This window comes from Neltuma alba, unplaced genomic scaffold (assembly GCF_004799145.2).
Source record: "Neltuma alba isolate B1F8T4 unplaced genomic scaffold, ASM479914v2 tig00003124_pilon, whole genome shotgun sequence".
In the NCBI taxonomy this organism is placed as follows: Eukaryota; Viridiplantae; Streptophyta; class Magnoliopsida; order Fabales; family Fabaceae; genus Neltuma; species Neltuma alba.
In genome coordinates this window covers 11124-23993 of record NW_021633148.1, presented here as the reverse complement: position 1 = coordinate 23993, position 12870 = coordinate 11124, and the positions used below count along the sequence as shown (strand labels likewise).

Genomic DNA, 12870 nt, shown 5'->3' with positions numbered 1-12870 from the left:
TCCAAAGTCCATGCATTTATCACAAAGGCAAAGCTGTTAAACTTCAAAAGGAAACTCCCTGTACCCAAAAATATTAATTTTCATGCATATTTTGACATCATCTCAACGAAGGTCTATGACCGACCAATTATCAACCATTCTAAAAGCGTAATTGATTAAGAAGATGAAATTGTTATCTCAGAAATCTCATACAACCAGATGGTAATAAAACATAGCCCTACATGATTTGCGGTACATGGGTTAACTGATGCAAGGGGAAAAAGTTTGTTTCATCTATTCGATTAAGTTTATTGCTTAACAGCATAAAAGTTAGAAAGCCAACAAATAAAGAACTTGCATTTTCATGCCTCGTTTCTGCAATTTAAATCTGTGTGTTCTTTGCTGATAACATATCGCATACCATCCTTTATTCAGATAGACGAAAGGCGAATGTAAATGCAAACTATCTTTTTTCACTCAATTTATCATCTTTAAGAAACAATCACTTCAGGATTCTCAATATTAAACCAAGCAGGACCCTCAATTAAGTATTATCAGTTAAAAAAGAAGATCATGAAGACAATCAATGCAAACAAAGCACAAACAAAATGACGATAAGATTGACAAAATGGTAACTATTTCATCTAACTAGAAAGAAAAAAGAAGTAAAACATTTTTTTCCTGCAAGTTCAGCCTCGAAGTACGACTTTCCTAGACCTTCAGGGTAATAGAGAAGTACCTATCTCCAGAGCAATGGTGGATGGAATATACATGTTAAGAGGTTAAACTAGGCACAAACAACCAACTAATTTCACCACCGTACCAATGGCTATTTAAACAGAATGTGCAACTCTCGTCTATCCATAAATCGGGGCATGGGTCCATTAAGCAAATTCTGGTTGCCCAAAACCACCAATGATAATGATAGAATGAGATACACAGTGTTTGACACAAAGCATCAGACTTGGACAGAATTCTCTTTCTCCTCCATACTGAAAGGTGAAACTGGAAGGCTTCCCTCATCCTCATCACTACAAGTGTTGCTAACAATTTTTCTCATATCTTCGCCATAACTATGCATCTGACGCTGATCCAAAACAGTAATCTCCGGGCTAACTTTCTCATCCGGACCCTTTACCATTTGTTCTTTTTGTTTCTTGCACATTGCATCACAGAAGAAGTCTGTCAATACAGACTCGTAATTCGGCATTTTGGCATACCCCGGAAAGTAATTAATGTCGACAATAAGGTACCGATTTCCGAATCTCGAATCCCGAATCACATCAAAGTTGAAGAGGTTCAACTTCAACGCATGCCTTAAACCTCGAGCTATGTCGGTAAGGAAGCTCTGCGGGGGCATCTCTGTGTCACCCAAATGCATCATCTCATAGTACTTATCATCAATCCTCTCGTTGGCGGCTAAATTCGAAATCTGAGAGAACGACAACAAGTCCTTTGAAAAATCAAGCTTGTCCTCAACATCTGGCAAAGACTTCCTCTTGACGCATCTTACATGATTGCCAACCACGTACACCTTAAAAATGACACCACCATGGTTCACAAACTCCTGCAATACAATCGGCGGCTTCAGCTTGTTCAAGGCATCGTGGTTGTAAACAAGCGCCATTTTATGCGATTTGGCGCTCCCATCTGCCACCAAAGGCTTCGCAATTACCGGAAACCTCAAACTCTCCCACGCAAGCCGATCAAGTAGAGTTTCCTTGTCGTATATGACAATCTGCTTAGGAATCCCGAAGGTCTCATTCTGGCCCTCAATCTTCAACTCCGACACCACCTGCAGCATGGAAATACGATTGTGCAGTCTCTCAATCGCGTCAGGCGAGTCGAGGATGACCGCATTTGGGTATTTCCGCTCAAAATCCCGCAGCTGAGCCTTCCAATCGTCACCGTACAATTTGTGAAGAACACAATCGAAGGGGCCCTGATCCACCAGCGGCCGGTCCACATCGACCCGAACAAGGTCTATGCCTCGAGATTCTGCGAGGCTCACCAATGAGTTTTGTATAAAGCTCCGTTGCTTCTTATGTGCGAGCGCATATCCTACCCGGAATCTCCTTTCCGCCATTGATCGAGCTTCTTTCAAAGTTTGAGGTGGGAATGTAAATCGGTGAGTGCGAAAACACTCATAGAAGAAGAAAATAAATCACATTAGCAAACTAAAATTCTGATGCGATAGGTTAGGGTTTTTAATCAAGGTTTGTCAACTGGAAGCTCCTGGGATGGAATAGAGAATTGAAGAACGAAAGAGTAATGCAGAGGAAGCGAAGTAATGGAAATAGAGAGAAAAGAGAGAGATGAAAACTGAGCGGTGCGGATATATATAGCTTAGACTAGGGTTAGGAACGAGGGAGATCATAAAATAACCAGGCTTGTGGAAAATTAGAGCAGTGTAGGACACGTGGCTTATTCTTGGGCCCAATATGTGCATTCGCGCCGCTTTACGAAGCGCGTGAAAATAAGGTTTTGGGATCAGCCGGGTGAGATTCGAGAGGAGATTAATTGCCGAGATTGCGTTTATAAGAAATAGGGAAAATTACGTACAGGTCTCATAGAATACAGTTTATTCTCCCACAAAATGTCAAAATCATTTGACAGGTCCCAAAGGACCTTAGAGTAATATATTCTATTTATAAAATGACATTACTGCCTCTCAGATTCCAAATTCACATTTGCTTTGTCATTGCAATTTACAACCTCAATAGTGACTATTAACAACCCAATGAGAGGGCATTAACAACCTAAGCAGTATCCGTTAACAACTTACTTTATAGAATCATATAACCTCCACATAGGAGTAAATTATAACCAAACAGTATAATACAACAACTTTAACACTAAAATGGGAAGTTTTTGATATCATTAAGAATTTTAACTAAACCCAATAGGATATAGCAACATTTTAATGCGAAGATCTATTTATAACCTCAACAGTGAGTATTAATAATCTAAAGAAAACTGTTAACAACCTTAGCAGTGTCTGTTAACAACTAACTTTATCGAATAATATAACTTCTAATTATAACTAACTAAATTATAACTAAATAGTGTTAAAGTTAATCTTATATAGTTGTTTGATGTTATATTATCCTATAAAGTCAGTTGTTAACAGATACTGCCTAGATTGTCAATAGCTCTATTTGGGTTATTAATACTCACCGTTGAGGTTGTAAATGGATCTTCGCATTAAAATGTTGTTATAATCCTATTGGGTTTAGTTAAAATTCTTAATGATATAAAAAAGCTTCCCATTTTAGTGTTAAAGCTGTTGTATTATACTATTTAGTTATAATTTACTCTTATATGGAGATTATATGATTCTATAAAGTAAGTTGCTAAGGGATACTGCTTAGGTTGTTAACGCCCTCTCATTAGGTTGTTAATAGTCGCTGCTGAGGTTGTAAATCGCAATGACAGAGCAAATGTGAATTTGGAATGTGAAGGGCAGTAATGTCATTTTACAAGTAGAATATATTACTCTGAGATCCCTTGGGACTTGTCAATAATTTTGACATTTTGTGAGACCTTAGATGAATAAACTGTCTTCTGTGAGACCTGTACGTAATTTTCCCTAAGAAATATTCTTTATTTATACTATATGTCAATTTCATCAATAATTCGGATTCTTAATATAAAAAAATTAATTGATTCATTTAGGTAGATTTAAAAAATTAATTAAATTATTTATTTATAATAAATAGATATTATCTTTCTTAAAATATCCTTACTAATTAAGTATATTGGTTAAAACTACCGTTATTATAATGACTAACTTAAAAAAATAGATAATATTAGAGACAAAATATATTAGAGTCTTATATTTAGTACTAAAATAAAAGTCAAACAAGCTCTTATATTAAGTATTGAGGGCGGTAATTATTAAGAAATGATCATTTGTATTGTTAATAGTATGTTAATTTTATTTTTGAATTTTTAATAATTTTTACATTTATATACTTAAATTTTAAAATGGGTGGTGTGTGTTCATGATTGGTGAATATAAATTATGAACCTAGATACTCTCTCACAGTTAATTACTGAAAATATACACTCCTCTTATCCTATTTATAAGGCACTTTCAGCATATTTTATATAGACTAAATAAAACTTTAAAATGCATTAACTTTTTATTAAAATATAACAATTTTTCAACTTTACTCATATTTAATATATACACTTTTTAAAAAAATAATTATTTATATTATAATAAATAAAGGATAAGACAATACATTCAAGTTGAAAATTTAATAAAATGACTTATAAATAGGATAAAAAAACTTTCTATGTTATCTTATAAATAGAACTATAGGAGTATATATACTACGAAGTCATTGAAGAAGACTGGGCCCCTCTAAACCCCCCTAAATTGTTCAATCCTATCCTATCCTATCCTATCATTATTCTACCTGAGTTCTGACCATTCCTCAATCTGCATATCAATTTGCAGTGTTGGTAAATGGTAATCAACATTTTTCCCTTGAAAATATTTGGGAAGCGAATGTTAGTTTTGCTGCAACTATACAGATATGGACATTGAAATCGATTTAAGTTTTGAGAATCTGAAATCAGTATTTTCCAAATCTGGATTTTTCAGTGTCATTAAAAAAAATTAGCTAACTGGATCGGGAATTTCTTTTGTTTTTCTTTGGCCCATACATAAGTCATAAGTTAACTGTTTCAATTTTAAAAGCATATCCATCGCAATTATTGCATGTTTATCCAAAGAAGATAGGAACAAACGTTAGCCGAATAAACATTCTCTAGCTGACACGATTTGATTGCGTCTATGTTTTTAGAAGCATAGAGTGTTTTTCTTTTTATTTTTTTGCCAACTTTATAGGTATTAGTGTCGTGTGGCGATTCCGTGCACAGAAGTTTTTCAATTAATGAGGATGCCGCTGCTTTTGCAAATGCAAAGCGTCCATGTTAGTTCCCACAGGAAAAAAGACATAATTTCACTTTCTCAGAAAAAATAATTTTGGTGAGAAAAATATTTAAGGCAAATTATTTATATACATACTACCTCCCAATCTTTAATATAAAAACTCATTTGATTTTTATTTTAATTTTAAATATAATATTTTAATTTATTTTATTTTTTATATTTATTTATTTTTTTAAAATGGTTCTTATAATGATATTAATTTTAACTAAGATACTTAATTAGTAAAGATACTTTAAGAGAGAGAACAATTATTTATTACAAATAACTAATTTAACTAATTTTTTTAATCTATTTAACTTAGTTAATTAGCTCTTATATAAAAAACCAGAGGTAATATATATATATATTATGTTAGGTTTTCCAGTCCACAAAGTTATGTATCCTATTTTTTGTCATGTGAGCTTATAAACAAACAATAATATTTCAAAAATAAGCATATAATTATATGTAATTAAAAAACTTGACATACTAAATACAAAAAACTCTATCTAAGTAGAGCCTGCTTATTAAGACTGATGTTTACATCTCTGTTCCCCTGAATTATTTTGAACTACCTGAGAATTATTGCAAAGCATAACTGTATGGATTCAAACACTATTATTAATATGAATACAATATTTATGTAAGCACTTTCTAAATTGTAAATTTTCCTAGGCCGGCCGCCAGAAATTTAGGTGAAGTTACCCAAAAGGACCATTCAAGAAAAAGACGGCTAGGTAAACTTGTGAAACTACAGAAAATGGCCTAGATTTAAGAAAAATGGATAAAAATACCCATGTGTGATCAGCAAGTTTAATACTACATCCGGTTTTAATTATAAAACTTTATTTATAGTATATAAATAAAATCTTATAATTAGAACCAGAAGTAGAATAATTTAGTTGTGGAAATCAAAATTTTAATTATAAATAAGTGTTTTTTACCAACTTAATTATAAATAAGTTATAAATTATGGAAGCTTTGTGAAGTCCAGACTCAATTGCAAATCCTAAGTATCCTGTTATAAATTTGTAATTATAAAAATCAAAATATTAATTGAAACAAATCTATTACAATTTATAACTTTTTTCTCCCATTACAATTAAAATTTTGTAATTCACGAATCTTCCTAAACTTGCTGCTTAATTATTATCAACTAATTTTCACTCTGCACAAAGTTGAGCTCTCAATATTTACAAAATCTCGACATTTACAATTTATTTGCAACTAGTTTTTTAAGATTTATAACTGAGTTTCTAAATTTCATAAATAAACCATGCTGGTATTTACTAAGGACAATTTCATTTATTTGCTATTGTTTTTAATCACAACCTTACTTATTTTCCATCACTTTAAAAATTTATAGTTCATCAGTGTTCTTTTTCACTCTAGTGGTCTTTCGGCATCATCCACACTTTAGAAGCCTGCAAGGTTGATAATAGAATTGCGTGTCAATTCAAAATCTGATTAGGATAGTCACTACTCAATCTCATATAAGACTTACTGATCTGAAGTCTTAATTTTTACACTTTTAAAAGGTTGAGATTATTATTATTTTTTTAATATGTGATTTGAATTGTGATTTTCCCACCAGTGTTGACAGCGTCCTGGAATATGAATTGAATCCGATGATGCTGGCGACCATTAAAGTCACAATCAGTTGGGCCTTTTGTGTCTCCCAATTTATAGATCTTTCTTTGCTTTATTCCTAATCCTCCGATTTTTTTTTTTTTCCTGCCTTTCTTTGTACTTATTCATTTTCTTCAATCGTGAAATCTTTATCAATTAATGTTACTATTTTTGCCGCCATAACGCTCCATTCTATTTCGGCCTTGCACTTGAATTCTTCTAATTTAGATTGATGTTTTTAAAATCTAGGTATTCATTTCACCTCTGTAAATATTTTCTGAGTCTGAAAATATATTTTAGTTCTAATATAAGATCCAATTTGCCTAAACTTATTTATTATCCAAAAAAGGAAGCTTGAATTGGGGTCACATACAAATTTAAAATTCATATTTTTATGCGTGCGTATGAATTTATGACAGCAGTCAAAGTTGGTCTAATTGACAAAAATACTATTCATACACCGTGATAGCTTGGAGTAGAGTGAGACCTACCCTAATTTTGGCAAGCCTTCGGAGTCAATGCATTTTAACTCTGGGCAAATTAATGGGAGAATTGCAATAGAGGCCCATAAAAAAAATTTCTCCGACCCTTAATACATGACATAATTATTAAATTGATTATGATTCTAAATATAAAACGTATTTCTCATATTTATTAATTTTTTTAAATTATTCTTATGAATCTCCCTCAACCACAATCAAGTAGAAGAGGGAGATGAGATATTAAAAAAGATAATTATGGTATTTTAAAAAATATATATCATATTTCTTATAATTAACTAACTTATCTAATTTTTTTAATCTAATCAAATTAGTTAAACAAGTCTCATATTAAAGACCGGAGGAGTAACTATCAAAAAGTCCTAATGACAAGTAAGAAATTATTTTTTTTTACTATGAAACTTGTCATTATAAGCTGCTTAATTGTTATTAAGACTTTATAACAATTGTTTTCTTTTTTAGGACTTAACTGCAATTCTCTCAAAATTAATATTTTAATTCCTATTGTTTTGACTCTGCTATAACCTAATATTTAAATTTTAACTTGATGCAATTAAGATCATTTGATTTAATTGAATTCCGGTCTTTAAACTTTAATTCACTATATATAATCCAGTCCTTACTTAAAATTTTAGTCCCCAAGCTTCATGAAATGTGTCATCTTATTTTATAAAACATATAAAACATAGAAAGTAAATAAGAATTCAGTTACGAAACTGAATAAAAAGTAAAGACAAAAGAAATGAGAAGATGGGAATGGAGATGTAAAGGGGAGCACAGACAAATTGGGTGGCCCAAGCCCCGAAGAAAAAATGTGGATAGCTGAATTGTGGGGGCTGTATTAATGGTGACCAACGAAATGTATGTAGCATCAGGATTCCCCCGTCTTTTACTTTTGGATCAATTTGGATGGATTGGATTCTTCTCCTTTTGGGCAGAAAACACGTGCTCTTATCTTATGCCCCCTAAAATCTAGATTATAGAACTTTGAATTTGAAATCTTTTTTTAATAAAGGTTCAGGTAAAGCAATATTTGGGGGGGGAGGGGAGTGGCTTTTCTCCACTTATTGCTGTAACTCTGGACTATTGGATTGATTTTTTATTTATTTAGATTTAATAATTTTTAAAAGCACAAGCCAATTTGTTCTATTTGAATTTGATGTGAGTGATCAAGAATTGCAATGAAAGCGCATTGAAGAGCATCCAAACCAATCATGTTTTTGAGTCCCAAAACAAAACAAAAAAATTCATGTTCAATTTGATTATATTATACAAATTTGTAGTATAAAGCATTTTTACATCCTAGAGCTTCAACCTAGTCCCATTCATTTTCGGTGCAAGAATACTTGATCAGGGAGCTATTACGCACTCTCTCAAGAGTGACTGCTTTTAGCCTGGCCTTTTCGTATTATTTTAAAATTATTCTTTTGGTCTTTATAATCTTAACTTAATTGTAACTTTGTTTTTAAATTTTAATTGGATGCCATTCAGACCTGTTCTAACTTATTGTAACTCAGTTTTTAAACTTTGATTTATTATAATCCAATCTTTATATCTTTAATTACTTAAAATTTAGTTCCCTAAATTTTATGATATTTTTAAAAATATAGGGAAAAAAGTTTCAAATGTTTAAAATTATAGAGATTAAAGTTAAAGTTTAAAAGTTGAGTTATAGTTACCAAATTTAAAAACCACTCTTATTGTTTTATTTATAAGGCAGAGAGAGAAGATTGGTCTTATTTATAAGTTGCTTCATTAAATTTTTAACATGGAAGCACTATTTTATCTAGGGGTGTTCATGAAGCCCAGTTGCCCGTAATGCCCACCCAAGCCCGCCCTTAAAAAAATGGCCCAAAAGAATTATTGGGCATGTTTGGACTGGGCAAATTGTTGGACAAGGTTGGGCATCGGGCACGGTATGCTACCCTGCCTATTTGGCCCTGCCCGCAAAAATATATATTATTTTATTTGCCTCATATTTATTTTCTGAATCAAACATATTGTTGCATTAATAGTCAATGTTCATTATACTTATTTATTTTTGAATGATTTTAAGAGTTAGAAACTAGAAAAACAATTAAGTTTAATAAAATATACAAACAATATTTTTTTTGTTATAGTCCACTTCTCCTAGCTACTACAAAAAGTAATTTTCTAGTATATTAATTAGTAATAACAAAATTAAAGCTAAGTTGCCATTTTAATATAAAGCTACGTTAGATTATTTAGAGGAACATAAATAATTAGTTAATTAATATAATATATTGACTTGTTGGGCATCGAAGCCTGCCCTGCCCAGCCCGAACTTAATAGGCCTTTTCATGGACAGGGCTGGGTAACGGGCTGCATTTTCTAACCCGTTCATTTTTCAGGTTGGGCATCGTGCAAGGGTTTCGCTCTGCCCAACCCATGTGCAGTCCTAATTTTATCCTTCATTTATTATAGTGTAGATAATTACTTTTTTTTAAAGATATATATTATATAGAGGTAAAGTTGAAATGTTATTATATTTTGATAGATAATTAATCCAGTTTAAGATTTTTCTTAATCTGTGTAAAATATATTAAAAGTGCCTTATAAATAGGATCAAAGGAATAAGTTATAACCTGTTTGGAACGTATCCTCTCCCCTCCTCTTCATTTCTCTAATAATCGGATTAACATATTTCAATAGTTCAGATTTCAATTTTTTATAAACTATTTATAATTTTTTTAAAATATCTAGTACATTTGCAAACCATTAGAATTAAATTTTAATATAGTTTCTAATTTATTATTTATTTATTTTTATAATTTAATAAATTAATAATATTTTTTAAAAGGTTTAAATCTTAACAGTTGAAATATTAATCTAAGAGTTAAAAAAAGAAAGATGAGAAAAAACGAGGAGAAGGAAAGACGAAAGATTCTAAAACCAAGTGAAAATAGTCAAAACCAAAAAAAAAAAAAAAAAACCGAAAGAGGGGTAAATTGTGGGGTCCCCATTTGGTGCTTATCAGGTAATGAGCAATTTGGACCGTTCAGATCTAATTTAGACGGTCCAGATTTAATATTATTAAATAATTATTTTAAAATAAAAAATTATATTTTTAAAGAACGATAGTTAAGAAATTATCTTTATTTTTTATCCTATACCTATTAAAATAATTATTTTTAAAAAATAAAAATAAATCTGGATCGTCTAGATCAGATTTGGACGATTCAGATCTGATGAGCACCCAATATAAATCCGTAAATTGCAAGGGATTGGACCAACTCTCCGTCAAAGGAATTAATCATCAGGGTGCATGCGATCATGTTGGCCCTCTCTGTTTTTTTTTTTTGTTTTGTTTTTGACCAGAGGGCCTCTCTGTTTCATACTTTCATTTGCCAATGAGAAAAATAAAAAAGAAAATGAAACTTTTTTATTTAATAAACAGTAACATTATAGTTTAAATAAGGAGGATGATAGTTAATGCTTGACAAGATAAATAATGATAGTTAAGAACCTTAATCTAAAATGACGCTGAAGGATCCAATGGAATCCTTGGCTAAAAGTAAAAAGATGGTTATAGAATAAGATGCTTTTGTTATCTGAAACATTGCAGAGTTCAAAAATCGAAAACTCTTCAGAAAAATTAGGAGCTCAACAATACATATACATACTAAAAGCTCATTTACTGAAACAATTAAGGATCTGTTATCAAAAGGCAATTAAGTATCTAAAAAGCATTCCAAGGTTCACTAGAAGGCGCAAGACTTTTTCTGCCGACATTTTCGCGGTGACGACAGAAGTATCCGCTCAAAGTGGAGATTTTTCAAGAAAGGTTAATCTCCGTTGTGAAGAATGTACCTCTTCATCTGTTTTCTTCAGTGAAGCTTGAGCTTTACACAACATATTATCAACAGACCTGGTCTTTAACTCATTCATATATGATCTTAACTGATTAACACAAGTCAGGTCAAAAAAAAGAAACTAATTAACACAAGATGTTAACCAACTACTATGATTTAATGTCTGCAACTCGCCCCTTAAATTCATACCACCTCAACTTAAAGGAGCTTTACTTGCCAACAGAAACTACAAGGGAGGTGAAATGAATTAAACTAGATGACAATGTTCTTGACCTTATCTGGGTGGGTTGAGACAACCCAATCGAATAAAGTGTCTGACGAAAGAAACTTGGTTTCATTTTGCTCTGATAGGCCTAATCTGGAACTAAGGAGGATGGTTTTGAAGACTGCATTTTGGTGAGGTAAGGTTCGTTGTTGTGTCTTCTGATCTTCCCCCCTCTAGTTGAGTTGTTTGGCAACAATCTTTTATGCCCAACAGGGGATTGCTTGACCATCGTGGATACTTCCATTAATCTTGGTCAATCACTAAGCCAGTATAGCTTTCAGTGGGTTGTTCTTGCAGCCGTTAAGGAGATTGGGCTTTGGTGCCCCATCCCCTTTTACTCCCTTCCTGGACGGAGGATCAGAAGTATCTTTGATTTGTTATCTTTATTTTGTTTCGAATGACTCTGGTTTTGCTTTTTCACTGATAGAATCTCTTTGGACCAGAAAAAAGACAAAATTTAAACAGTATCAAGAGACCCGTGACCAGGTATGCTCCAACGAGTTTGTGGCAGAAGTAGCGAGAAGGTGGAAAAGGGTTCACAGATGACAATAGGGGAAGCGGCGGCGGCTTCAACGTTGGTCATGGCCTTCGTCATAGGCCTTCTCTGCCTTTACCTAACCATGCCTGATTCTGATTACACATTCCTCAAGCTCCCTCGTACCCTCCAAGATCTCCAGCTCCTCCGGCAACTGTTTCATTCTATTTTCCGTTTCAAGATTTCACTCCCTCACCGCGAATTGTTCCAACATTAGTAATTATAACTTCGTCGGTAGCTTTTCCCTCTGTATTAACTTGTAAGCTTGGTTCTGCTGGTACGTTTTATCTGATTTACAGAGACAGTTTGTTTTTAACCGTTTGGGCACAAAACCATCATTTAGGTGAGTTTGGGGTTGTACTCGGACGAGTGATTCCTTGCATAATCCCATCTTTCCTCCGTTCAAAATGTGGAGAATAATGTAGCGAAGAAGGATCAATTTTGGAACAATGCGCTTAAGCTCTTTTCTTTCTCCTATTTCAGTACTCACAGGGAAAATGGAAGACGTAAAAATGCTAGGCATAGATCCTGATATTCAGCAGCTTCAAATGAAAAGCATTTACTGCAAGTACAATTCATGGGGCGGATAATCATCTAAGCTGTTAATAATAATACGCTTGAGTTGAACTTTAACCTGTGATTCAAGAAAAGGAGGGGAAAAGAAAAGATAACATCAAACCAAGAATAAAGTGATGGTAGCTGCCATCATTTCGAAATACGCACGTAACTTTGACTCTGTTTTGTACATAATGTTGCCTCTTCTCCATATATAAATATTTAGCCAATTGTGCTCACAGGGGTAAAATATGAAGAGTGCTGAGCGGTAAGCCACTAAGTTGATAACATATGTGGTACTATGATCTTTCTGTTGCAGAGACGACCTTGAGAGGTATACGAGTGAGTACACTGCAAAAGTGCTGGTGGGGTGCTGCTTGGTTTATATTTTCATGCAGACTTTGATGTTTCCTGGGACTGTGTTCTTGTCATTGCTTGCTGGAGCTCTCTTTGAGATCCTCAAAGGTTTAGTTCTGGTCGTGTGCACTGCCACAGTAGGAGCTTCTTCTTGCTATTTCTTGTCAAAACTCGTTGGTCGGCCCATTGTGTTGTCTCTTTGGCCAGACAAGCTCAAGTTCTTCCAAAACCAGGTTAAATCCAAACTCCCCCATCTCTCTGTGAGTGTTTATTGA

The 12870-nt window shown here is 32.9% G+C and overlaps 2 protein-coding genes across 2 annotated transcripts; one reads left to right on the top strand and one right to left on the bottom strand.

Annotated features, from left to right (window-relative positions):
- Positions 1-639: 639 nt before the first annotated feature.
- LOC114740365 (inositol-tetrakisphosphate 1-kinase 1-like) lies at positions 640-2254 on the bottom strand. Its single transcript, XM_028928510.1, has one exon. The coding sequence runs from the start codon at positions 2063-2065 to the stop codon at positions 938-940; it is 1128 nt and encodes a 375-aa protein (XP_028784343.1). The 5' UTR covers positions 2066-2254; the 3' UTR covers positions 640-937.
- A 9286-nt stretch (positions 2255-11540) lies between these two features.
- Positions 11541-12870, top strand: LOC114740367 (uncharacterized membrane protein At4g09580-like). The gene is made up of 2 exons (XM_028928512.1): positions 11541-11833; positions 12558-12870. The coding sequence occupies exons 1-2, from the start codon at positions 11637-11639 to the stop codon at positions 12868-12870; spliced, it is 510 nt and encodes a 169-aa protein (XP_028784345.1). The 5' UTR covers positions 11541-11636.

Excerpts from the sequence above, each read along its gene's own strand:
- LOC114740365 (XM_028928510.1), bottom strand. The coding sequence starts at position 2,065 with ATGGCGGAAAGGAGATTCCGGGTAGGATATGCGCTCGCACATAAGAAG.
- LOC114740367 (XM_028928512.1), top strand. The coding sequence starts at position 11,637 with ATGCTCCAACGAGTTTGTGGCAGAAGTAGCGAGAAGGTGGAAAAGGGT. Across the intron at positions 11,834-12,557 it reads CAAGATCTCCAGCTCCTCCG|AGACGACCTTGAGAGGTATA; the intron begins GCAACTGTTTCA and ends TTTCTGTTGCAG.